At 41.0% G+C, this 27823-nt stretch overlaps 1 protein-coding gene across 3 annotated transcripts; it reads right to left on the bottom strand.

Annotated features, from left to right (window-relative positions):
• Positions 1-174: 174 nt before the first annotated feature.
• On the bottom strand, positions 175-27313 carry LOC137184185 (plasma membrane calcium-transporting ATPase 1-like). 3 transcript variants are annotated; one of them, XM_067591624.1, is made up of 20 exons: positions 27228-27313; positions 22157-22440; positions 20244-20441; positions 19684-19941; positions 19108-19233; positions 18189-18359; positions 16565-16711; positions 13878-14092; positions 12735-12977; positions 11444-11685; positions 11129-11366; positions 9426-9605; positions 8773-8860; positions 8400-8506; positions 7504-7695; positions 5797-6010; positions 4241-4452; positions 3097-3204; positions 1952-2131; positions 175-1094 (listed from the first exon to the last, which is right to left on the bottom strand). In XM_067591624.1, exons 1-20 carry the CDS (start codon positions 27299-27301, stop codon positions 846-848), a joined length of 3726 nt encoding a protein of 1241 aa, XP_067447725.1. In that variant the 5' UTR covers positions 27302-27313; the 3' UTR covers positions 175-845. The 3 variants fall into 3 exon arrangements, with proteins under 3 accessions (XP_067447725.1, XP_067447727.1, XP_067447726.1); XM_067591626.1 differs by lacking the exon at positions 27228-27313 and adding an exon at positions 26846-26887 and having other exon boundaries at positions 22157-22379; XM_067591625.1 differs by lacking the exon at positions 27228-27313 and adding an exon at positions 26846-26876.
• Between the last annotated feature and the right edge of the window lie 510 nt (positions 27314-27823).

The following is a 27823-nucleotide window of genomic DNA, read 5'->3' as shown; positions in this document are numbered from 1 at the left end:
AGGGGTTGGGGTTAGGCAAATTTACGTTTCCTAGGATGGCGACAGAGTGGCTGACCCTGATATTTGTGTGATTGCTGAAAGCACTTGTTATCCTTCTTGAGGTGAAACGAAGAATCATCACATTTCTTCTTCTGTCTAATGTGAAGCTGTATCACAATCATCCTGCTCTGGAAGTTGTTTTTAACTTTTAATAATGTTTAGTTTTACATCTTTGAAACAAGCTAAAATACGTTTTACAAAAACACTTGAAATTTTTTTTACTACATTTACTTTACACATTTCTGTCAACAAACACATCTGTAAGAACCCCCTCCTCATTACAGCTGACTGACAAAACATCTCAGTCAGATCCTTAAAGTTAATCTTCCACACAAAACTACCTGAACTCATCACGTCAGCTCACATCAGAAACGAGCTCTGACTACATCTGAACATCAACATCAATATTTACAGATCAGAAAAAGATTATTAATCACCTCACAAACACTTTTCTCCTTAACAACAACTGCAGAGTTCATGTCTATTAAAGTAAAGAAGAAAACATCCATCTGTGTCGGAACGGAACACAGAAACATTAAAAAACATTACAATTAAAAAACATTAAAAGAACCTGGAAACATTAAAAATCAGCAGGTGAACTCCTGATGAGAACCAATCAGACAAGTCTGTGTTGAAAATGTTTTTCATTCTTCTCTCAAAAGAAGCAAAACCCTTGAATGAACTCAGTACAAACAGACCACAGGAAGTGGTTGTGCAGGGGGGCTCCCCAGACATAGCGGCAGCCTTGCTGAGTTGGACAGAATCAGACCGGACCTGGAGCTGTCCTTGTGCAGCGGGACGATGCGTTACATGGTGGTGTCGGTCTGAATGGGCAAGGATGGGAGAGATGGCAGGGGGTTCAGCAGCAGCAGGTTTCGTTTAGTGGGGGCGTTGTCTTCTCCCTCAGCCTCATTGATGACAGGGATCTGAGGCTCCGAGTCCTTGATGCATATTTCGGGGTGAGTCATGAAGTTGTGGATGGATCTGCGAGACTCTAGTCTCTCCCGACTTGCGTAAGGAGACACGCCGTCTTTGAACTCCTTCACTACATGGATCTGACAGACAAGAAGGAGACAGTCAGCTCAGGGTTCAATAGAGTAGCTGAATTTGTCAGAGCGAGCAGCGCAGCCTTCTGAAAGCTTCCACAAAAACACTCTCTAAGTCCAAACTAAAGGAAACAGAAGTGTCTCCTGGATTAGCTACTGCAGCTAACTGCACAGCAGTGGATCTACTTCAGAGAACATATGATCCTCTTCCAACAAACACACCACAATAATGTCCTGATAGGCTTCTGTTGCTCTGTAGGGTTTTTATCACTGTTGCTTAACATGTGGAGAGTGATGCTGTTTGGATTTTGGGGAGGTAAAACCAGAGCTGTGGATTTATTGGAGTCAAACAACTGGAATCAGTTGTGTTGCAGGCCGATCCTCTGCTGACTTTCTGCACTATTCTTTGTCTTCCTTCTTCCACCAATTCAGCTCTTCCTCTGTGAACTCTGGTTCTGATTCAGTGACAAACAGTCCCAATGGTCTGGACTCTGGATAACCAGCCCACTGCAGGTAGTTTTCTTCAGTTTCCCAATAGGACAATAATGTAAACAAATCTTCTGTTTGTCTCTACCTCTGAAGCATGACCACATGCTGAATCTTCTGGGATTCTCAACCTCATATATGGAAACAAACAGCTGTTCATGTCAGAGGTAGATCCTTCTGCTGTAAGTTACCAGCTAATCCAGGGCGTTACTTCCTGTGTTTACTTTGGTTTGCACTTAGAGGTTGTATCTGAAGTTTATGTGAAAAGCTTTAGGAGGCTCGCACTGCTCATCTCTACAAACTTTGTTTTGTCAGAGTTCCTGAATGTCCACAGCAGAGGTGGATTTATAAAAACCCACAGTCAGAAGGTGAAAGCGTACCTGAGTTTGGATGCGGTTGAAGCCGCGGCACCAGAGCAGCTTTCCCTTCTTCAGCTCCATCTCAGCGTGATCAATCTCATCCAGGTCCTTAATCTCCTCCTCAGGGATCTCCTCCTGCTGAGTGCCGTGACCTGCTGTTGTCAGGAACTTCAGCCAGCTGTTGGGGATGCTGGTCACCAGCTGAGAGAGGACAAACACAAACAGTTCACCGCCCCCCCCCCGTCAGAGACAACAGCAGCACTTCCTGTCTGTCAACATGTCTGTGACCTGAACATGTCACAGCAGTTTTTATTGTCTAATGATGCTGATCAGCTTCAGAGAGATATGTTCTTTTCAGTGGTTGATCAGTAAAGTGAAACAAAGTTATAGCTCTTAGTAGTTTTACATTTCTCAAACTCTCAGATTTTGTTATTTAGTTCAAAACCAGCATCCTGTTGTTGTAGGCGTAACAGGAAGTGAAGATGAGAATGAAGATGCACAGACAGATTTGCAAGTTTAAAAAGTTATTACTGTGTAAATAACCTATCAAGTTCTATAATGATTAAAGATCCCCTCCAGACATGTTTTCAATGTATATAAAATACATAATAATAATGTGTGTCTGATATGATTTTTCCACAAAAAGTTCAATTATCTTGTTAAAGTCCTTAAAATGTCAATGCCTCCTTCTCCCTCAATTAAAAAATCAGAATCTGTGAATACACAAATATTTTAATTTCAAAGCTTTCCCTGCTGGACACAAGATGTCTCCTACTTCACTTCAAGTTCATTCTCAGTGTTTGTGCACTGGAAGGCTTCAAGTTTCCACATCACACTTGTGTAAGTTGAATATTGGACCAAGACCGGCTTCAAACTATTTGTGATGTCACGAATCATGCCTGTAGGCCCGCCCCTTAAAATCAGACTTTTAATGAACTCAGAACTTTCCACTTTCAGCAGCCGAATGCGAAAACAAACTCTGCACATACATCACTCCGCAACAACACCCAGCTGAAGGAACAAGAAGAAACACATTTTTGAGTGGAGGGGGGGCTTTAAGCATTTTTTGCCAAATCATATTGTTTTCTTCATGGCCTGGTAGTGACTATTTTGTGGACCTGGGTGCGATTACACACTCAAAAGCATGTTAAAAACAAGTGACTCACCTGTCCCCACACGAGACTGCCGAGTCCCAGAAAGACACACCACAGCCACTGCTCGACGTTCAGACTCACACAGCTGAACGGTTTACCACCAAACTGCACGATGACAAACTACAAGAAGACAGAGGGACAACATCTTTTTATCACTCACTACTTTGCTTTAGGTATGCTTTACATTTGACTGACGTGGCTCTTCGTTTCCCTCACTCGCGTCTCTTCCTCACGTCTCAGCTTCTCCCAGTGAGGATGCAAGAGAGACGGGACATCCTTACTCACTCCACAGTCATTTTGAGGACACGACAACTACTCATGACACACATCATCTCAATGTCAAATATGAAGAAGTCATCAATATATAAAAATAATCATGCTTTGTTTAGTTTAAAAGTAAAACAGCTGATAACTGCTGCTTCAATACTGATTATCGATCTATAGCTGCATCTGGCCGTCACAGAACGTGACTGATAGAAATAACACAAATCGATAATTAGACCTAAAATCTGTTCATTGCTGAAAGAACAGAACAGACGTGAAGGAGCAATAAAAACAGCTAAAATCTTTAAACAGTATAATTGCCTATTTAGTCTGTGAAAGTCTGACATCCTTTTCAGGCTGAGGTAAATGAGAGACTGTGCAGCTGTATATTTTTCCTGAATGAGCCAAGATGTACCTGAAAATAAGAAAAAACATAAGTAGAGAATCTGTTTGGCTTATAAAGAGGAAATAAACAAAGTTTCAAGAGTGTTTTTATGATTAATTCATGATTGAGATTCTACACATATGTAATTTTTATTTTATGAATGTGAACAGCTGCTGTTGGTGCCGTCATTCCTGTTTCCTGGTAGTTTTCCTGATCTGCTACACTGCTGTATTACATTAAAGCTGTTTCCACAACAGCCCAACTGTTTACTGTTTTGTCAGATCAGCTGACCAATTAGTAAAGACATTCATCAAAGGGGTGTTGCTGTCTGGTAAAAAACCTGTTTCTTGGTGCATTTAAGAGGTTGGAACATTCTCGATGATGGCTGAGGGAGATCAGTTTCTGGGTCACGGCCAGAGGACGGAGGAGCGAGGATGGGAGGAAGCAGATATTAGCAGAATTGAAAGCACCCCAGGTGTGATGACGGCCCCGTCCGTGACAGGTTACCTGTACGAGGAAGGTTCCCACGAGGATGGAACAGAAGATGGGGTTGTTTAAGATGCCTTTAAAGATGTTCCGCTCGCCATGAATCATGCGAGCATTGAGTTCATTGAACAGCTGCATCAGGACGAAAGTGTTGAACACAATGGTGTAGTGCTGAGAGGGCGGGGCATGGAGGGGTGCGTTCCTGCCGCTCCTAATATCAAAGATCTTCTCACCTGTAAGGATCAAAGATTACTGAGCAATTGCACAAATCAACCCAATTCCTTCACTTCTACATCAAACTCCAATCACTTACATGTGTAATGATGAATTAATGCATTTTATTGAGATTCATTAGTTCATTGTAATATATTAAAATATTTTTTAATGTTTTTGCATGAGCTATTGGAGTTATTTATGTGAAATGCAACCTCAGTCACATCACCCATCTCAGCCTCCCTTCACTGGCTACTTCAGGCTGCTGCCAGCGGGTCGTCCTCTGTGTACAGCCGGGCTGCGGCGCACACAGATGCGGGGGCGAGCCAGAGGACGCCCGCCGCTTAAAACCAGAACCGGAGCAACTCGCCTGCCATCCGGAGAGACACACCAAGAGCAGGGTAAGCAGGCAGAGAGCGGGAGAGTTGCTGCTGAAAACAAGCACTGAGACCCGGGGAGACATGAAGGCAGCTGCTCGCTAAAAGATAGCGTTATGTTTGTTTACAGCAGCAGGACGGAGAACAGACGTCTCACTCTGCTACTTTTTGCTGCTGCAGACGCTCCCGGAGCAGACACTGTCAGGTTATAATTGTAGTGTCTGTCGTCCAACTAAGTATTGATAACACGATTGATACTTTACAAATTGGAGTTTTTTTATTTGATGAACGTGGGCGCTGATACACGAAAATGAAATAAACAGGTTTATTTCTATAGAAAAAAGTAAAACTACGGTATTGGCGGTGGGCAAGTAATGTAATTGGTGTAGGTCCCAACACCGTGTAACACCGGTAACATCGTCCACCGCGGCAACCCTACTGGCTACCCGTTCATTTCATAGTTGATTTCATAGTTTCATTAATGATGTCCGAGGCTAAATTAGCCCCTCACAAGCTGTATGACAGCCTGCGGCTGTAGCCTGCACTACTGTCAGTTTTCAGGTCCCTACTCATGAAATATTTCTACAACTTCCAGCTTGCTATCATCCATCATAACTTCTAGTGTGATTTTTATATTTTATTTCTCCTTTTGTTTGTACCTCGGTATTTCTCATTTTGTTTTATGTATTATTATATTTTTGATTTAGTAAATGCACAAAATGCATCTCTTGTAAATCAGATATGCAAAGCAGGTGGTGCCCCTGCCTCATGTGTTGAATGAGATGAGGACTGCAGTAACCAGAGGAGTGCTGTCCAATATACAGTATAGGATTTATATCCTTATCAGTGTACTGTGCAGTCTGGATGGGAACATGATATCAGCACATCCTTATCTGCCTCTCAGTGGAGAGTAATTTCAGTTCATCTGAATGTGTTAGATACAGAATTATGTGGATCTGTGACTCAGTATGTAGTGAGTCCACTGACCCATGAAGAGCAGGGTGAAAATGAGAGTCAGCTGGTAGACGGCGTGTCCTAGGATGTTTTTCATCATGGTGCGGGAGATGAGTGGCTTGTCGCGGCCGTACGGGTTCCTGAGCAGCAGCGCCTCAGTTGGTGGCTCGGTGGCGAGAGCCAGCGAGGCAAAACTATCCATGATGAGGTTGACCCACAGCATCTGCACAGCTTTCAGAGGAGAGTCCTGAAGACACACACACAGACATACTGTCAGCAGAGAAAACACAACCCCATCAACTCGGAGATTAAGAATTTTTCTGTCATTCAGAAGAGGAAACAAGGCCAGAGTTATCCATTAAAACCAGGAAAATAGCCGTCAGAGGAGCCTGAACATTTAAAAGCAGAATATTTCAAGGTTTCAGCACACTTTTTGAAATCAAATTTAATGCTTTTTAAGGCCTTTTTAAGACCCTGACAGAGAAAATTTAATTAATTAAATTAATACCCTTTCCACAGCAAAACGAATGCACATTAGGGCTGAGATTTATTTTTGAAATCAACTTGTCATCATCATCATTGATCCAGCCAGCACGGGAATGTCAAACCCAACATCAGATTAAAATCTCTGGTATACTGTGAAATACAGAGAGATTTATCTGGCCGTGATAGGCTTAATCAGCATTGTGTGAATTGTTTGGCAAGGGCTTGAACATAATGGACATTCATTTATATGTACGAGTTCCTCACTGCAGATTTAAGACCTACCATAATTAAAAAATAAGACTTTTTAAGACAACTTTAATTCTGAAAATCTAATTTTAGATTTTTTAAGGATCTGCAGGAACCCTGTAGGAAGATTTTTGGTTTTGATTGTTTGATTGTCAGTTATATTGTTGTTGTTGCTTATTGTGGCCTGGACACATAAAAGACATTTTCCTGTTTAAAGCATAAGTCTGGTATTTTAGGGTGCTTGTTGTTTCTAATTTACATAAATGATCTTCCTAAAGTTTGTAAACTGATCTATTGCTGTACTCAAGTCTATCTCACAAAAGAGATCTTACCTGATCATATATCTACAACATGGGCAGCTGTGCTGGGGAGCATTTCCTTGTACAAGACACAAAACACCAAATTGTTCCCAGAGGCCAAGCCAGCACATTGGGCCAGCCTTCACAAACAACATCAGTATTTTTTGTACTGTAACAGAATCTTGAAAGTCCCTGAAAACCTGGTTTCAAATCTCAAATATTTCTCTCTAACATTAAATATTCATGACTACATAAGCAACAATCAAAGATAAAAATAAGTTTTATTAGAGTTTAATACTCAAAAACGAAAAAAAGAAAAGTTAATCTACTTAATTATGACTGTGTGGGACTGGTGTGATCAGAAAGGCCTGATATAAGTAAACTACCACATGACTGTCATTACTTTTTGATTCAATTGTTGCTAAACTCTGGATGGTGCACAGAAATACTGTAAGTGACATCACCTTTTTCCAACTGAATTGAATTTGTCTAAAAAGCAGAAAAAAATGAATTATGTTCATGTGACGACAATGTCTCTAAGCCAGGGACCATCTGGTGTTCTGGATATCAAGAGTCGACAAAACAATAGAAAAACCTGCCAACAAACACAAATCCTCTCTGACAGTCACCGCTCTCTATAGGATCAGACTGTTGGACTGTTAGATGTTCTTGTTATTTTGTCCAGCCCTTAGTGTCAGGTGGCTCTGACCTGGATGATGCAGGCTCCAGTAAAGGCCACGATGACAGCAACCACATTGACGGTGAGCTGGAACTGCAGAAACTTGGCGATGCTGTCATAGACATTCCTGCCCCACATCACAGCCTTCACGATACTGCTGAAGTTGTCGTCTGTCAGGATGATGTCAGACGCCTCTTTTGCCACGTCCGTACCTGCGATGCCCTGCAGAACACAATATATAAGTTAACTTATGTAAACCTGACCCCGAGCCTCAGTTTAGACCAGGGCTGATTCAGAGGTCTGGTCCTGAACCTGATCCTGTCAGTCTACATCTGAAGATGCTGATAACTGTTTCAGAAGCAGACCTGCTGAGTCCTGATCCAGTGTAAATCATTAACAGCTACTTTATATAACTGTCAGAGAGGCAGTGAATCATATGATCATCTAAATATACATCTCTGATTGGACCAACACACTTACGTCAGGATCAGTTGACTCCCAGCAGATCAACACATGTTCTGACACTTGACACAAAGAGGATTTGGGAGAATGGATCTTTAATTTATCAATTAGATGTATATGAAATGAATCAATAGAATGGATAATGAATAAAGACCAATAAGCAGGATCAATCAAATCTGGATTGATAGAGTAATCAGTTGTTTGACCTTTGACCTTGTGGCTGACAACAGACAGCAGGAAGTTTAACATTCATTTGGGGTGCATCCCAAGTCTCTTAAATTGCATCCATGTTTCCCTTACTTGCGTCTTTTCGATATTAATGATTGTGTGAAATTTTAGTACTGCTTACCCTATATTCGTACAGGTTAAACAGGTGAAACACTGTAACTGTTTATAATAACGGTCTTAAAAGTTACAAAGTTAACAAGAAGCAGCAGTTTGCTGACATCAGCAACAGTCGTTACCATGGCAAAGCCAATATCTGCTTTCTTGAGGGCGGGACCATCATTTGTTCCGTCTCCAGTCACCGCAACGACCTGTCTCTGCCCCAGCGCCGTGCTGTCGATGATTCCTGGGAGAGAGACAGACAGACACACAGCTGAGACACTTGAGACACATTTATGGAACAAATGAGGATGTACACGTCGCCTCTGAATTCCTTTCAATTTGCACTTATGTTCACATTTTCTTGTATTCACTATTGTTGAGATTATTTTCATTTCAATGTTTAAATGTACGTAGAGCACTTTGAAACCGAATACATTTGTCTTTGCCTTGGTTGTTTCACTGTCTGAATCCCCTTCCCTCCCTCTTTGACCTGGTTAAAGTGTGTCTCACCTTTAACCAGAGTGTGTTTGTCTGTTGGAGAAGATCTGGCAAGTACTCTCAGCTTTGGCCAAATCTTATCAATACGTTCCTGCTCAATCTGCAGAAAAAGAGAAAAGATATGAATATCAAGTTCTAGTTGCAAAATATTACTTTAAACCAGTTTATCAGACTAAAGTGCTGCAAGTATCCCTGAAGCAGAGGTGGGTCCCAACCTCTGGATCCTCACAAGGGGTCACAAGATGAATCAAATTGGTGGCAGAAAATGTCCGGGCAGGACATTAATAAAAAACATAGTCTGCCACACAAAATTAGCTATTTTTCAGACTTTTTCTCTCATTCATATTGTTGTACTTCTTAAGGCAACTTGCCTCTTCAAAACAGTCTGAGAAAGAAATTCAGTCTCTTTGATTGAAGAGCTACCAAACAAAACACATTGCCTCTAGAGGCTTCAGTGTTCATTACAGCCACAATATGAACAAACAATATTCTGATGATTTTTCATTACAAGTAGTGGAGCTAAAAATATAAAGTTGACCAGAAGGTGGTGCTAGAAGAAGGGTCATGGGGTCATTAAATCTAGTGTTAGATTGATAGAAGACAGACTTAAAGTCAAGTTTAGGGCAAAAACTGCTGTCTTTAAGCCCAGTCTGTGATTGCCTGACCTCTCCCAGCTCGTTGCGAATCCGCTGGTTAAACTCTTTGCCCTCCAGACACAGGAAGTCATCTCCGGGTTGCAGGATGCCACATTTGGCGGCGATGGCACGGGCAGTGATGATGTTGTCTCCGGTCACCATGCGGACAGTGACCCCGGCTCGCTGGCACTTTCTGATGGCTTCTGGTACCTGATAAGAACAGAAGAAAAAACAGGTAGATAGGTAGATAGTGAATAACACATGTAAAAACTGACAAAAAGTGATGGCAGCAACTTCACATGCAGCAGGAGTTCAGTTTGGACATTTTAATGGACAGAAAGTCCACCTTTGTGTTGATGGAAGTTAATAAACAGCTTCATCTTGTGGTGAAATCTATGGAGGTATGTTGTAGCTGTTTATATTCTAGAAAGTAACATTGCTGCTGAAATGTTGGCTCTGTGGGGTTTAATGTTGCCTGTGAGACATCTGTAGGATTAGTGGACTGTTGTGGTAGCTGTGAGATGCTGCATTCAGCCCGATGGCTGTCAAGAAATTCTTAAACATATTTTTAAAAGCATGCCCTAATTGAAAGGACTGTTTTTATCAAGTGTCTAAGAATCGTGCTGAAAGTTACACTAACTGTCAGCAGGAGAAGGACAACTGAGGGAGTCACATATCTAAGTTACCACAGTCCCAGCTGTAAAGTTGAAATAATAAGCTAAAATTTTATGTGTATAAAAAGATAATAAAGGTGATCAACTTATGGCTATGATCAATTTTATATATGTAAAAATATGATCTCATGTCAGTTCTGTTCAGTCACATCGTTTTAAAGCCTGTAATAGTGCAGCATCTTGCATGTAATAAACATTACTGCTCAGGCAGTGATGATGTCACAGACCCTCTGTGGGCTGCAGTTTGTTTTTCCAGATTAACTTCACTCTGCACAGGAGCTGTATCAGCAATAGTGATGACACTGTCACAAGGCAAGTTTATTAGCATATGGTCTCTTTTGTAACCACTCACTAGGTCGGTCAAAAACTATTCATTTTTTGTCAAAATAGTTTCTTTCAATAAGCCTCAAGTCATTATGGTATATTTGTTTGTCAGTTGTTTGTGTTTTGTGCTGCTTTGTATGTACTTTGTTGTTGAGTTTTTTTGCTGTAATGTATGCATATGTATTGTGGAGTTTTGTGTTTTGTGCTTTGATGTATGTGTATATATTGTTGAGTCTTGTGCAGTTTCATACTGTATTTATTTTACTGTTGAGTTTTATGTATTTTAAAAGCCCATCTAGGGACGGCATTGCAAACTAGCTTAGGCTATAAATGCTGTGTTAAGTTCATGGTATATACTTGTCCCTAAACAAATAAACATCAAATAAATCAAGCATTCCCAAAACATCTCTTCTCTCACAAAATGTCCCTGCAGCCCCTGAATATCAGCACCGATCAGAGTCAGATAGATATCCTTTGAGAAGCTTGATAAATACAGGCCATGATTACCAGGTGGACTGCTGTCAGCCCTTAATTCATTTCACACATTTAGGAATTGATGTTACATGTAGAAACATTTACATAAAAGAGTCTTAAAATAAAAATGGACCACAGTGTTTGAAGGAGCTCCTTCTCAGATTCTATGATTAACTGGGGCAGATAGAGGGGGACAACCTGCAGCTGTGTTGTACTGTGATTGGCTTGGCTGGTTGCCTCCATGTGTCAGGGCTTACAGACCTCAGGTCGCACAGGGTCCTCGATGCCAACCACAGCGATGCAGGTGAGGCCAGTGAGGATGTGGCCCTCGTTGTCCCAGTCTGGCTCTCCGTCAGCGATGGGGAAGTCTCTGTAGGCAAGGCAGATGGTTCTCAGGCCCTCTGACGCCATCGGCTCGATCACGTTCTTCACCAAATTGTCTCTGTCCCGAGGTTTGAAGGCTCTGGCCTCACCGCTGGCTGTCAGGATCTTATTGCACCTGGAACCACAGGACAGGGTCGTGTAATCATCATCTGACTGAGCACAGAGCTGTGTAATCAGCAGCACTAAACCTACTTCCCAAGCAGGATCTCAGAGGCCCCTTTGCTGAACATTCGGTAGCTGCCGTCGTGGTTCTTCAGCACGGTGCTCATGGACTTCCTCGCTGAGTTAAAGGTATACACCTTGAACAGTTTCTCCTCTGGGATCTTGTTGCGGACAGTCTGGTAGTCTTTATGCAGGTCAAGGGTGAGTCCTAGTAAGGCACATTCAGTCTTGTTTCCCACCTGGCGAGGCAACCCGCCCTCCTTCTCTGGAGGCTGAAGGAAGCAGAAGGTGTGGGAATTAAACTCACAACTGCAGCAACACAGCAGCTGTGAGACACAACTTTCAACAAACAAAACAACAAAACAAAACAAGTGACAGTTTAGTGTTTAAGGTATAGATTCACATTTTTTCTAATCTATCTTAATAAAATAATCACATGTTCATATATACACGCCAACACAGTTTTTAGTCACTGTAATCATTCTTCCTGTCCATACTGGCTGTGAAGAGATTCAATGCATGAGACGGAGAGCAAAGTTCACTTCCATCATTCTGTAAAAAATGTATTCTAAAGTTAATATGAGGCTTTAGTAGGATGAGTTAAACAAATAAAGATGGTATGTTGCAGTCTTTACAGAATTTCACAACCATAAAAAGACAATGTGTTTTTAATGCAGGTCTGTTTTCAGTCTGAACACCTGCTGAGAATACTTTGGAGTAGAGCTAAAACAACTGGTCCAAAACCTAGTCAACTGACAGAAAAGATGATCTGCAACTGTTTTGATAGTAGTTTAAGCTTTTTTCAAATAAAAATACCAAATATTGTCTGGTTCCAGGTTCTCAGTTGTGAGGATTTGCCACTTTTTGTCTTATGTGACAATAAACTGAATATCTTTGGGTTTTGAATTGTTGCTCAGATAAAACATTTAATCACAAGACTTTCAACATTTATCATTGTCTTTGTTCATTTTATAGACCTCTAGTTCCCAACCTTTTCAGCTAGTGATCATTTATAGCCAGATTCATTAGACGACCCTCTATACTAGACTAATCAATTAATCAAGAAAATAAATGTAGACTAATCGATACTGAAAATATATATTAGTTACAGTTACAGTGAACTGACTGACAAGAAACTTGTTACAACACTTGTTGGTACTTGTTAACTCTTGTAATGGAAACTGTCCCCACTGTGCTGTGATCTCTGACGTGGATCAAGGAGGCAGAGATCAGACGAGACCTCTCCAAACCAACCAGCTCTCAAAGGACAAATGCTTAACTCACACAGCTTCCTGAATGGACAGCTATTTTTACAGCTCACCATAATCTTGGAGGTGTAGGCGCAGTTGACCCCGATGCCCTGGACGAGCAGGTCCAGGATCTTGGCGGAGATCTGGTCCGGCTTTGGCACCTTCTTGTTGAAGCATCCTCCAATGTAGGTTTGCACCACCGTCATGCGGTTCATGGTTAGCGTGCCCGTCTTGTCGGAGCAGATCGTCGTGGCGTTGCCCATCGTCTCACAGGCGTCTAGGTGGCGGACTAGATTGTTGTCCTTCATCATTTTCTGACAAATGAGTAGAGCAACAGTACCGGAGGTGATTTCCCCTAAACTCACTAACGACAGTCCATAGAATGAACAGTGATGCTCCAGGATTGTCTTGGAGAGGGTCAAATGGGACATAAGTTCATCTTGAGGTTCTTACTGCTCCAACCAAGGGGTCAATAAATATTGTGAAAACTGTACAACTGGTGTGTGGTACAAAAAGTATTAATATGACATAAGAATAGACATATGGTATTAGACAGATAACAATGTCAGTTTCAATTACGCTAAACTAATGAGAATTTTTAGGAAAATTCAATTATGAAATCATATGGATAAAAAAAAAGTACAGGTTGATTTTTGTAAAACTGAATTTCTGATAAGTTAAGAAATTTGAATCAATGTACTTGAGGATCAGTTCAGCAACAATGGTGTAGAGTCTGATTCAGTATCCAGCTCTCTTAAAACATCTACTGTTTTACCTGCTGCTGGTAACATAACTGCACTTTCCTCCTGAGAATGTACAAAAGCTGATCACCGTTGGTGAATTTAAGTTAGTTTTAATTAGTTATAGTTACAATTAAAATAAGTTCACTTTCAAATCAAACATCTTAAAATATGAGTAGACAGTATTGTTCTTGCAACTGCATTTATAACTTTTTTTTAAATCAAAATGTTACTTAAACATGTCATGTGATATGCTACCTCAGTACATTTTAACAACAAATATTACTGGGACCACTACAGAAAATTGCAGTTGAACATTTAATATCCAGGAATTCACCTTGCAGACACTACCATCTAAAAATCCCTGTAATAAACTGGCCTTAATTTCACACATACACGATTATCCTAGGCTTGTGTTTTTTAGGCTGTATGTGTTCAGGCTGACAAGCTGTATAATACTATATACAAACAGACCTTGACTGAATATGCCAAGGAGATGGTGACAGCCAGAGGGAGACCTTCAGGCACGGCTACCACCAGCACAGTCACACCAATGATGAAGAACTTGACCAGGAATTGCACATAGACGGGCAGACACTCCTTGGACCAGGGAACTCCCTGAGTCCAGAAGGTGTCGATCAGGAAACGAATAATTAGGATGAGGATGGTGAGAGTTGACATGAACAGACCTGAAGGCAGACAGAAAGACAGAGAGTTAACCAGAGTCATCCTAAGGCAATTTTCAAACCTGCATGTTTTAGTTGAATCTGACATCTCTGTTTCCCCCCCCGATATGGTTCGTTTAGGCAGATCCGAGCACAGCAATCATACTCGGGTGGGGACCAAAACAACCTCACCAAGACTCTAGAGGAAGTGGTCTCGCTTGGTCACAAACAAAACAAACTAAACGGCTCCTGCCAAGTGTGCTTTGCACGCTGGTATGTCGATGAGCAAAATCAACAGTTTCTAGTAGTTAGCCAGAGAATCAATCGAGATCTGACCTGTACTAGCAAAAAAATATGTTGTCTTTGTGATAACTGGAAGACAGGAGCTTCTTCCTGGGTTTACTTTCTCGCTCCTGCTCCAGACACATCTGACCAATGAGTGAAGTGAACGTTCTTACATTGCTTTTAGTGATGCATTGTGGTTCACTTGAATTGTTTTATGAGTAACTGAACCAAGGGGAAAAACTAAGCTCACTCATCCACTGATTCAGACCAGAGCAAACCAGTTATCAGTTTGAAAATGACTAAAACCAGTCAGAGTAGGACTGAGAGTTTGAAGAAGGACAACTCCTGGGAGAGAGTGAGACATCAATTTTTTACCACTCTCTCAGACACAAGTAAGGCTGTGCGATGTGGCGTTATATATCGTGTGACAAGAGAAAAATGTCTATCGTTTCATATTATGCTCTATGGTTTATTTTGTTGTGATGTAAATCACACTCTTTACAGAAATATTTTTCATCATTTGGAGTCGGATTCACCCGGATTACATTGATAAATTATTCTTCTTGGCTTTTCACTCACGAAGCATATATTGCATTTACAGTAACATAACGAGTGTAGTTGTTGTCAACTCTCCACTGCTGTCTGTCTCCTCTGCTGCACTGCACACACACACTGAGGGCTCAGCCCTGCCCACGCTGAGAAAAAGCAGAGAAGCAGCAAGACGGTGACTATAAAATGACAGCAAAGTGCAGTAGAGACTGTCTTTATTTATGTTATTTATCAAATGTATGTGCACTCGTTTAAATTCAGCTCGGTGTGAGAGTCGTTGCTGCTTTTTGCTGTCATTTCTGGTCACACTGCTCTCCTCTGCTCTCTATGGTTCACCATGGATGGGGCTGAGACCTCGTTGTGTGTGCTGCACACACAGGAGAGACAGTGAAGCAGGTGAAGTACTCGAGTTGACGACAACTAGACACAACACATTAATTTAATTTGCGCAAAGGATGGACAGACAGCGGGAGGAGGGAGTGGGGTAGAGATCAACTATTTATTCATTGAATTAAAACGCGCTATTTTGGGATAGGTATCGTTATCAGGATATGAAATGAGCTTTATCGGGATATGAGATTTTGGTCATATCGCCCAGCCCTAGACACAAGGTAGAGATTATGACGATGTGTTGCGATGTGTCTGACGGTTTTGATTTGGATTAGACAACTGTAAAGTTAAAAATGCAGAACATAGGTTTGACTTGTTGATGTGCAGTTTGTATGTGTATAGGCAAATAATATGGGTGACTAAATAAGTGATCAAAGACAGTAAGACTGATCAAATATTATTACTGCTGGAATTTTTGGGCTAAGACAGGATCATCACTGAAGTGGAGAGAACATGTGCTCTCGTTTGTGTCCAGCAGCAGAAAGTATGAAGAACAATATCTTTTAATAAGCTCATTTTCACATCTCTCCGCCCACAGAATGTCACTGCCTGACCTCCATCTCATGAAGCTCTTCTAAATATCAGCCCAGATGGTTTTATATGGTAGGAGTTGTTTCACAGTTGAACACCTGTATACAGTCTGAGGACCATCTCAGAGAGGATCAACACACATCATGGAGCAGTAATATGCCATGAAGAGACCTAATGTAAAAGTACTGAATGAGGTTGAGCTAAATAACAGGACTGCATTTTTCCTACATTTCACTGTGGAAGAGCACACATCACTGTGCTATTCACACAACAGTCATGTACCTGCAGTGTTTCCCCTATATTCATTCAGCAGTGCCGCACCACCGCTGCAAAAAATTCCACACAATCATTAATATCAATGGGCCACTAATGATTTTCACTCACACACTGTGCAAGCAAAATAACATCATAAGTCATTCTGGAATTGTTTTAAGTCATCCTCCCTCTCTTTATTCTTCAAAGGACATCTATGTGAAAGGTATGGGAGTAGCGTAGCTCCGTTAAGGAATAGGGCAGTGCTTAGTGTGTGTGTGTGTGTAGTGACTGTGTAAATGAGCGTGTTTTGTTGAGCGAGTGCAGAGAGCGAGCGGCAGAAAAATGATGTGAATGCGAGCCGAGCAGAGTAAAAAAAGAGAGGAATGTCTGATGAGTGTCTTGAGTTTGACCCCCCGCCCTCCCACCCCGTGGGAGTAGGGCCACCACCCAGCGCCCCAAAGCAGTCAACCTAGAGGAAACACTGACCTGCTTTGCCAATCTGCATCGCCAGCTTGGTCAGTTTCCCCTGGAGGACTGACTTCTCCTTCTTTGAAGGATTTGTCTTCATCTTCTGCGGTTGTCCATCCTCTTTGACTGGCTGCGTCTCCGCAGTGACTCCAACCTTGTTTTTCCCTATTGAGGAAACAAGAAGTCAGTTAAAATTCAGGTGTTTGGACACAAATCCTTAAAATTGCTGCTGCTGACACTTGGCCGAGCCAATTTTGTTTATATAGGCCTACAATCAGCTCTAGAATCAAACCTTTTTTTAAAAAAAACTTTTTAAAATGGACAAAATCGTATTTAATAGTAGAGTGCATTGATTTGCTCAGCCCCCTTGCCCCACTCTCGCTCTGTCTCTCTCTCTCTCTCTCTCTCTCTCTCACAAGCACATTAACAACGGAATGCGAATAGCCCCTCCTCCCCTTGCACACTCTGAATCAAAACGCGATCATGCGTGGGAGGAAGGATTGTTGTGTTATCAATACTTAGTTGGAAGACCGACGCTATAGTTGTAAACTTAAGTGTCTGCTCCGTGAGTCTGCAGCAGTGGGAGCGTCGCAGCACAGAGTAGCGGAATGAGACGTCTGTCCTCCCTCCTGCTCTCTGCTGTGACTGTTAGCGAGCAGCTGTTCTAATGTCTCCCCTGATGCTTGTTTTTAGCAGAATCTCTCCCGCCCTCTGCCTGCTCTCAGTGAGTCTCTCTGCGGATGGTAGGTGGGTTGGTCTGGTTCTGGTTCTAAGTGGCAGTAGTCCTCTGGCTTGTCCCAGCGTCTGTGTGCGCTGCAGACCGGTGTCGGTGCATCAACACACACGCTCTATTAGAGCTATTCCTTACAGTAGCTATACTACTTGTATAACACGTTAGTTTAGAAAACATATTACAATTTTTTTTTTTTTTTTTTAAATTCCCTGATGCTCAGGTCTGGGCAGTCAACTTACTGGCAGAACTCTGCAAGTTATCTCTGATAAGTTATGTTCTTAACGCAACACTGTCAAAATACAGCTGGGTTGTCAAGATTAGCGGTACATAGTGCAATAATGTAAATAAATATAAATAAAACAAATTGTAAAAGTCCATTTCAGTCCATTTGTACATTTCATGGTGTTCATTACGTGGTTTTCGATATGTTTCAATTGTTTTGGAAGTTAGGGTCAACCAATTAAAAATATGGTCAAATGTATTTTGACCTGCATGCATGGTCAGCAGTTTGACTATGTTGAAGCTCTTATTAATTAAGATAATTTTCATTTCTTTGTACCATCTGCTACATCTGTGTATGATCTCATCTGTGTAATATACTCCTATATACTGTTGCTGCTACGAGAAGTGAGTGGTACAGTAAGGGCTCAACAAATCTGGTGCAGCAGATTCAGAGATGGAGAAAATCATTTTAACCACATTAACCTCAACCACTGAGATCAGAATGTGGAATTTTTTTTTTTAACATTGAGTGACAGATGTCAAAAACTGCCACATTAAAGAATGCTGTATGACAGTATGAATTTCAACTTTTTCTACTCTTAATGAACTCATGAACTGAATTATGATGATAATTAAAGCATCTTGTTCATCTTTAGAGTAAACTGAACTGATCTGAACTGAACGTACTTTTCTTGTGCTTCTTCTCTTTCTTCTTGCGCTCCTCTTTCTCAGCTTTCTTCTTGTCATCATCGCTTCTTTCTTCACTGGCACCGAGCAGCATGAGGATGATTCCAGTCTGAGAGTTCACACCTACACCAGTAACCACCATCTTACCAGAGCCCTCCATCACATGGGTACCTAAGAGAGACAGAGACATGAGAGAGGTTGGTACTTCTGCATACTCCATACAGACATGTAGTGCACATCTGTCTTTCCTGGAAGAGAGATCCCTTATCTGTTGCTCTTCCTGAAGTTTCATCTTTTTTCCCTGTTAAAGTTTCTTAAAGTTTGTTCTTGTATGTTAAAACGCTTACAGCTGTATTTCACCGTTGTACAGCAGGCATTTTGTTTTCAACTTGCCTCCGTATTTGTTCATCTTTAAAAATACGTTGGTAATGTGATCGGCGGTGTGTTTTTGGAAGGAGACGTAAGAGGGGGTGATTGTGGGTCAAGGGTGCCACAGACCAACAAGCCAATCATCAAGGAGCTGCATGAAGACCGCAATGTTTCATATTTTAAGAGGTAGGTGTCTCATGAGAACCATATAGCAGGTTTTAGAGCTGTGCTCCAATAGGATGATTTTTTAAATCGTCAATATTACTGTTGCTATAGTGACGCTCATCTCTCAAATAACCAGCATGAAATTGGTTTTTGGTCATGGTTCTTTTTTCATACTCAGCTACAACAAAAATATTGCCAACATTTCAGCTGGTTTAAAGCTGCATTTTTTCAGTGTTCGGACTGTAAGTGTGAAGCCCAAAGAGAGGATCAGATTTAGCAGTGGAAAAGCAGCAGCAGAAACTGGCTGATGAGAGCTGATAATGACAGCTCAGGTCACACTGAACTTGGCTGTAATATTTGATGTGAATGGGGCAGAGTGAAGCACCTGAAAGCATCATAGGGTCTTTGTCCAAACTCTTCTTAACATGATCTGACTCTCCAGTCAGAGAGCTCTCGTCAATCTTGAGATCGTTGCCCTGAATCAGGACACCGTCAGCAGGGAGGAGGTCACCTGGAACACCGAAACACACGGGTACACTGTAATAACAGCTCACCCTTATCATCTCATCATGTTACATCGTCATTACAGCATCTGTCTGTCATGCGACGACAGCAGAAGAAATGTTTTGACACCAAGTCCAAATTGGCTCTTTATCATTAACAAACATAACTATTCTGTTGTGGCTTTCAACCTTATGGTCTTATGGGCTTTCAACCTTTCTCCGGCGGGAGAAAAGCATCTAACGGCACCACTGGCCCCTTCCTTTCTAGGTAATAGATCTGCCCCATTGTCACCGATACCCGATCCAGCTATTTGAGTCAATATCGGGCCCAATATTCAATATCGGTATCGGATCGCTGCATCCCTAATTGAGGTTTGACACCCTGTTCTAAACATCACTTGGGGTAAAACTAGTAAACTTTCATGCATTGCAAGCACTCAGTGCATGCATGCTCTCACCATATTTCACTTGTGCAACGTCACCGACGACAATCTCAGACACTTTGATCTGAATAACCTGCCCCCCTCGGACCACGGTGAACTTCTGCTCCTGCTCAATGCGGCTCTGGAGGCCGCGGAACTGCTTCTCTTTGCTCCAGTCATTGAAGGCTGTTACCAGGACCACACAAACGACTGATAGCAGGATGGCAACGCCTTCGATCCAGCTGGCCTCTCCCTCGCCCTCCTCATGTACATCGCCAGCTGCTGAGCCACAGTCTGAACAGAGACAACACAGTTTTCTCATACTGCAAGACATATATATTGACAATAAATATCAGTAATAATACTCAGTAAATGTAAAGATGAATAATGTGTATAGATGAGAAGCAGTAGCTCAGCTGCTTAGTGTGTGAACATGATTTTTATGAACAAGTGTTATCACATGTACTGCTGATATGACAGAACTGCTACCGGAAGTACATTAAGTCCCAGACCTCCCTGAAGCCTGATAACGAGACAACAGAAAACATTTGAACAGAGTTATTGTTGAACAGTTTAAAATAGAAAGATAAACTCACTATGTCTGTCAGCTTCTGGTGGTTTGTAGAAAGCAAGGCCTAGTGAAATGATGGCAGCCACCATTAGGATGATGAGCGTTATGTCCTGCAGCGATTCCCACACTAACCGCATAAATGTTTTTGGCTTTTTAGGAGGGATGACATTCGGTCCAAACTCCTGTTTCCTTCTGTCGATGTCCTCTGAGTTTCCATCTAAACCTGGAGCGAGAGACACAAAGACAATATCACTCTTCATGTCCTATCCTGAGCCTGGCTAACGCTATTAAACAGAGTTTACACTTATCTATCTATCTATCTGTTGATCCAACATTATGCAGTATTTAATCAGATAATCTCATTGAAATCAAGATCTATTTTGTGGAAGTGACCTGAGTACAGCACAGAGAAAGAAAACATGCATATCCGGGCATAACAAAAGGACAAACAGCATCAGAAACAATCACAGACATCACTAAGTAGACTTGAGGTTAAAAGTTGCATGATTTGTGACATCACAACTAGTTTGGAGCCAATCAAGGTCCAGTATGCAACTTACAAAAGTTTGATGTGGAAACTTGAAGACTCCAGTGCTTTTCAAGGGCAAAGGTAGGGACATTGGTGGGGACATTTTTTGTCAGACAGCCAAAATAATTGTGTATGTGTACTTGCTCTTCAGTGTTAGCGCCGCTGCTAAATTACGAGCGCCGCTGCTAAAATTTCAGACAATCATTAATATATATATACATATAAACGAGCTACTCATGATTTTCACTCGCACACTGTGCGAGCACAATAACACCCTATGTTTTTGTGGATTTTAGTCATCCTCCCTCTCTTAAGGGAGGAATAAGGCAGTGACTTGTCTTTATAAATTGTCCGGTGGGGCAAGTAAATTTCTGTTCTACTTGTCCTCCAAAAAAATCTACTTGTTCTGGGCAAGCGGACAAGCATGAATGTCGAGCCCCAAACACCTTTTTCTTAGTAAATCTGTCCAGTCCTCTGTCTGTAGGTCAATATGAGACCATTTAAAAAACAACAATAATCCGCTTCGATATCATGTTGGCCAAGGCCTTAATTCCCATTAATGTATTCATGCCACAACCCAAATATCAAATATCAGCCTCCTTCAACATTTAAAAGACAGCACACCAGGACATTGATTATTGGAAGGGGTAAGGAGTAAGTGCTGCCTATCACCCCCTCTGCCCAAAAGCTGTTGGTTTGAAAAGTCTGCACTGAATCACCACATCATAACAGAATTTAACCAAAACAATAAAGTTCACCTCATGTTGACTGTGATGAATTATCTCTCTGCAGGTTGATTTTCAAAGAAATTACACCAAAAGATGTCTGGGAGGCATTAAGCATCCTTTCTAAACCTACAGAGTCACAGTTGGGTCATGGAGTCTAAGTTAAGCATTAAAAGTAAAATTCAAAATTCCTCTGGTCCCCCAGCCTTCAGCAGAGGTCACCGAGGTCATCATATAGAAAAGTTTTACATGCTAAGTGGACATGATGAGCATCACTGCCTTCACAAAACTAACTATTATTATCTGTGTTGCTTTTTTGTTATATATTGTTCTTGTAATTTTTACTTTTATAGGTGACAGTGGACAGAAAAAACAGAGAGGGGGTGACAGGACAAAGTTTTCAGCCAGATTAAAACGGGACATTTTTGTTGCAAACCGGTCAGCAACTGACAGCGGCACACAGAGTAAGTTTACTATGACATGAAACCTCATACCAGCTTGTATCAGTCACTGGTGGAGGGGCCTAAAACATTACTACACACCAAACTGTATTTTAAGTGGAGTGACACGCTGCCTGTGGTTGCCTGCAGTTTTAGATTTACATTTCTGTTGCAGTAATGCTCCAGCTGACTGTCGGAGAGAACACATATTGAACACAGACGCTGAGTTTCTGAACATATTTACCTGCAACAGGTGACGTCTTCAGTCTGGCACACAGTCCGTTAACATCTCCATAAGACTCCTGGATCCTGGTCAGTGCCTCTGCTCCTCTCAGCTCCATGAGTGAGCGCAGCTCCTGCAGTGAGCAGCTGGGCTCCGTCTGGTTGGCCTCGGCACGGCCATGTTTGGACCCAGGAAAAGACTTGTTGGCCATGTCTCCTTCCTCTGAGACTTGACAGAGGCCTTCCTGAAAAACACACTCAGTGGTCGGCCTGAGGTGCAGATCTGGTCTGATAGAGACCCTGTGACTGAGATAGACAGACTAGATCATTTAAAAGGCATTCATGGGAAAACAAACATGCAACTCTGGGGAAACCATCGACTGTGTATAAATATGGACATCATGACAGCTCCCCAAAATGAAGCCAATACATCTTGATCGCCCCCTGGTGGTTGGCTGCAGTACAGGTCATAAGTCCCCCTCTATGTTAAGGGATAGGACATGAGCCAAACTAAAAAATCAAAGTTCACATCAAATACATTTTTCCCCAAAGATGTTTTTTTTGTGGTCATTTTAGGTAGTTCTTATCATGCTGATGTTTGTTCTCATTTGTGCTCATTTTACTGACACGTTTGTTTTTAATTAGTTATTATAAAAAGGGTGTGACATCAAGATTAGGAGCTGTGACAGCCGCTCTCAAACCTCCTTCAGGTGGTGGGACGACTGAGGGGGCGTGTCTGTGGGCTGTCATCCTGCCGCCTGACTCTACTGCACAGACTCTGGTTCCAAATGATGTCACACAAGCACGATGGCAGCTCCCGGAAAGGAGATATTTTGGCTTCACTTTTGCATAGCGGTAGGAAGTGGAGACCATATTTACATATTTTATACAGTCAATGGGGGACACAAGTGCAGAAATATTACCACATAAAGGGCATCACTGGGTGCAGGGCACCAAGGTCATGTCCTTGATACAGTTTCTGGGAATATGGGGGTTTATACTATAATTACACCAGTTACATATGATGATGGTCTTTTTAAAGATGGATTCTGATATTTTTAATGACTTGAGAAATGTAACTGATCATGACCTTAGAATTATCAGGTTCTATCTAATATTTTTGTCAAAAATGAGTTGTTTACATTAAACTGTTCTTTGAGTTATTGACATTTTGTGTAGGTTTATGTTTTGATTTCTGCATCATTGGCCCAAAAATTTGAGAAAAGACAAGGTTTGATTTCAAAACTCAAGCTCTAATTTTGTGCTATAAGGTTCCATTTGCAAAGCACCAATCAGTGCTCAGAATGCAGCCACGATGACCAATCAGGTTCCGCCTCTTCACCATGTGATCTCACTGCTCTTAAAGCCTCTGGAAACGTGGCTTGAAAACATAAAAATGCATATATGATATCAAAGTTGAGTGTCTCATTAAGCATCAACAAAAATCTGAATGAAAATAAACATTCATAACTATTAGAAAACTAAGCTTAAAAACAGCTCATTTGGCTGCTCAAACCATTTCTCAGGACTATGTGGGCGTGTCCAGATCATGTTTTATTGACAGTTCACTTTCAGCTCAAGTAGCACTTTATTTACTACTCATTCACTAAAACCTTTTGTTGATATGGAATAAAATACCAAATCTATCAAATGGACCCTGCTTGGTTAGAAGGCTTGACTAATCAACTAACTAGCAAAACAGGTTAGACCACCCTTAACGCAGTTACGCTACTCTTGTATCTTTCACATAGATGTCCTTTGAAGAACGAAGAGAGGAAGGATGACTAAAAAAACCCACCATAACACAGAGTTTTTCTGCTCACACAGTGTACGAGTGAAAATCATTTGTAGCCCATTGATATTAATGATCGTCTGAAATTTTAGCAGCAGCGCTCATAATTTTGCAGCGGCGGTGCACCGCTACTGAATGAATATTGGGGAAACACTGCTATACCTCCCAGAGTATGATGCTAATCGTTTTAGCATTCTCCATTCATGTACATGAAACGGTTAGCATAGCTTGAATGTTTTGCTAGTAGCTACCAAATCTATCAAATGGAACATACTTGGTTGAAAGCTTGAATAATCCACTAACTAACAAACTAGGTTAGACCACCTGAAACTGTGTACTGTAACTATACCTCCTGGAGTATGGCGCTAATCATTTTAGTATCCATTCACTTCCATGAAACGGTTAGCATTAGCTTTTCTATTCAAAACTTTTGAGCTTATTATCAATTACCCCAGTGGTCTACTTGTTATCTTGACTAATCGGCCAACTAGCAGACTAGAGTAGACCACACATATCTGTTTTTATTAAACTATACCTTCCAGACTAAGAAGCTAAGTGTTTTAGCATCTTTCATTGACTTACATGAAACGGTTAGCATTAGCATTGCTATGCTACACTTTTGAGCTACTTATCCACTCCGTGATTAATACAGATCTGGATGATGTACCCAAGTCTGCTAGTTAGCTTAACACAGTAACTTTCAAACCACATCAGGCTAATTTGAATTTTCATTCTAGCTAAAAGCAAAGAAAAGTGCAGTGCATTGTTTCTCATGGGAGAGATGAGAGTAAGTGTTGTGAAGTCAGCTTGGCCAGATAGCCATGTCAATCATTTTTCTCTTAAATATGATTGAGCAGGTATTTATTACGTAATAAATTCCCTAGCTTAGCCCCGCCCAACTGCAACCCAGTAACAAGGGAAGGGAGAGAGACTTTCTAAAGAATTACATAGGCTATGTCAAAGGCTATGTTCTCATACTTTTTAGGTGTTTACTATATGCACATTATATCCCAAATTACATGATTAATAGCCAATCATTGATTTACCTTTCCAGGGGCTTTAAGTTTTGAAACTTCCAAATTGATTATTTTATCAGAATCAACATGAACATGTCTCTGATGCAAACATCTACTGAGTCAAAGTCAAAGTTTTTATCTTGTTTGAACTCAGTGAAAAGCAGATTATAACCTTTAGCTACCATGCTAATCAGATAGCATTCTAAGTTTAATTACACAGTTAGCACAGTTGTTAGCAATAATTATGATTTTTATTAGTGACATAACTTACTCTGAATACTTAAAAAAGGACAACAAAGAAAACAAAAATATTAATAACTGTGTTCACACGCCAGTAGCTGCCTGGTACCCACCGTCTGTTTAATTTGTGACGACTTGTTGGGATCAACGTTGGGTGCAGTTTAAGGTAAGGGGAAACACATGTCTATGCGGGAACAGACTTCAACACTCATTTGTTTGAAGAGATTGATTTCATAAAAATAAGTGACGTCTTAGTGCAACATGGATTAAAATGTTGACACATTAATGCAGTTTAAAGTTTTACAAACTGCGTAGGTGCTAAATATATTTGACTGATACTCCAAAGTGTATGAACAGTAACGTTATTTCACTGGCTGTACAGTATGTGAACAGCTCCTGCAACATTTAACATTAAAGTTCAAAGTGTTACTGCGGGTTAACTTCTACAGAAATAGTGTCGAATTCCTCATAAGACACTAACGTTAGCTGCTCTGCTAATCTGTGTTTCCCCACTGACTGTACATACATATTTATATATTTATAAATAAATCTTTTATACATTCAATGGTTTTCCCACACAAGGAGTAACTTTAAGAAATGTGAACGCTTCTTGTTGGCGACACCATTTAATTTACATAATGTAAAATAAAGAGCACAAGATGAATATATACTTAGCATTCAATTTAAGAGAATTCAAGGCTTTTACAAGACAGCTAACGTTATGTGTTCTGTTCATGTTTTCAACAGCTGCTGTCATTACGAGCAACCACAGTCTCTAGTTAATAATGTCACTCCTTAAACCGAAATACCGGTTAAACCGATCCTTTTTCTGGCATATTCCCCCGCTGGGATGAGAGTCTGTCTCTCTCATGAATGGGACAACACGGCTGTTTCACTGATAACGTTATAGGTGTTGTAAGGAAGCCATGTTTCCCCGTATCGAAATGTTAATGAGGTTACTTCAGAGTGTCCCTGCTAATTGGTTTATGAGCCAAGAGTGGAATAAAATAAAACTCTGAATATTAGAAATAATGGCCGTTGACACCAACGGTCAGACCGTTAGCTAACTTACCTAGGTTAACGTTACTCTCTCTGTTATCCGAAACATTAAATTAATCATTTTTACATTTCAGACTATTGCACCAGGGATTGTTACTCAATATAAGCCAAGATTTAATCGAACAGACAGCCAACAGACCATTTAATGAACTAACGTCATGCTGCCGCGTTTTTTTAACCTAACGCCAGTTATCTTAATTCTGTGCATTCTCTGTGCGGTTAGCATTAGCGGAGGAGAAATCTGTCTTCTGTTAAAATATACTCAGCAATAGGGGAAATAAGTTACTTTTCCTCGGCCTAATATAGACGTAACTAGTAATTTAAGTTTAGTGGCGTGTCACACACATTTATGACTTATGACATTGACATATGACATTTATGATTTATTGTATTTTACTTCTCTGCTCGGCAACAGTTATAAATGGTAGCTAACCTTACATGACCGTTAGCCTGCTAGCTCTCACTGACGGAAGGTGGCGCCGTTGAATGAACAGGCTGCTTGACTGTCACCAAAAACTACATTAATTATTTATTAAGTTCATCTGATTAAACTATATTTATTTGACGCTATGTTTTTATTTAATCAAAATAAGCATACTCCTACCTTTCACGGCAGATTAGAGAGTGATGGTTAACTCAGTGCTCATCAATTAAAAATGTAAAAAAAAACAACGTCAGAGCCGTTAGCCCGCCAAGCCACGCCCACATGGACCAGTAGCGGTTGGTGACGCTTTGATGATGTAATCAAGCAAAAGGGCGCCACTTTCTTTCTTTTAAAAAAATGTTTTCTTTTAAAAAAATGTATGCTTTATCTACAATATATTTACAGACAGCAAGGCAAGTCAAACCTAGTCATGTGTCTGAGTAAGAGAAACACATACACATACAAAAAGACAAAACAAAACCATACAATTATACTATTAAAAATAAGAAAATAATTTAAAATCTATAAATTGTACATAATACAACATAAATAATACAATAACCTGGCAACCCAGAGCCTGCACAGCAGACTCAGTCTGCTGGCCTCTGTGCTGTCCGTAGGCAGAGCAAACTCCATCTCCAACAATCCCTATGCACAAAGACATTCAGTGTTAATAGCTGTGGAGAAAAGCAGCTGAAAACCATCAAATGTGGTGACTTTCCCTGTCTGTAATAAACCTCTGTTTACCTCAGAGAAGCAGGGTGAAAGGAGTGCATTCAGCAGGACGTCTATCTCTGACTGCTGTGCTACAGTGCAGCCCTCTCCTCCTCCAGCACTGGCACACAGCGCAGTCAGGCATCGAGACGCCAACACCTGAAACACAGAGTGTGAAAAGTTTGATATCACAGAGAAAAGCAACAACATGGATTTTTAGAGATGTTTTTACTCCAAACTCTTGTTTAGACCAGCAATAACTGATTTCATTGCCATTTACAGGCAGCAGCAACAAGCTTTGAACACAACACTGACATTATACTACCTTTCAAGCTGATGTGGCAAACTTTGTCACCTATTTAAACATCCACCAGACATGGAGCAATATTATTATTCATTTGAAGTTGTGTTTCTGGCAACAAGGCTCATGTAACCAACTCTGGA

This window comes from Thunnus thynnus, chromosome 6, assembly GCF_963924715.1.
Source record: "Thunnus thynnus chromosome 6, fThuThy2.1, whole genome shotgun sequence".
NCBI classification, from domain to species: Eukaryota; Metazoa; Chordata; class Actinopteri; order Scombriformes; family Scombridae; genus Thunnus; species Thunnus thynnus.
The sequence above is the reverse complement of the archived record's forward strand: the minus strand, read 5'-3'. Positions and strand labels throughout refer to the sequence as shown.

What these genes read in the sequence shown, in the direction of transcription:
- LOC137184185 (XM_067591624.1), bottom strand. Translation starts at nt 27,301, where the DNA reads ATGGAGTTTGCTCTGCCTACGGACAGCACAGAGGCCAGCAGACTGAGT. An exon ending in TGCAGGCTCTGGGTTGCCAG is followed by an intron (nt 22,441 to 27,227) that starts GTTATTGTATTA and finishes TGTCTATCTCAG; the next exon opens with TCACAGGGTCTCTATCAGAC. An exon ending in CCTTGGCATATTCAGTCAAG is followed by an intron (nt 12,978 to 13,877) that starts GTCTGTTTGTAT and finishes CTCATTTGTCAG; the next exon opens with AAAATGATGAAGGACAACAA.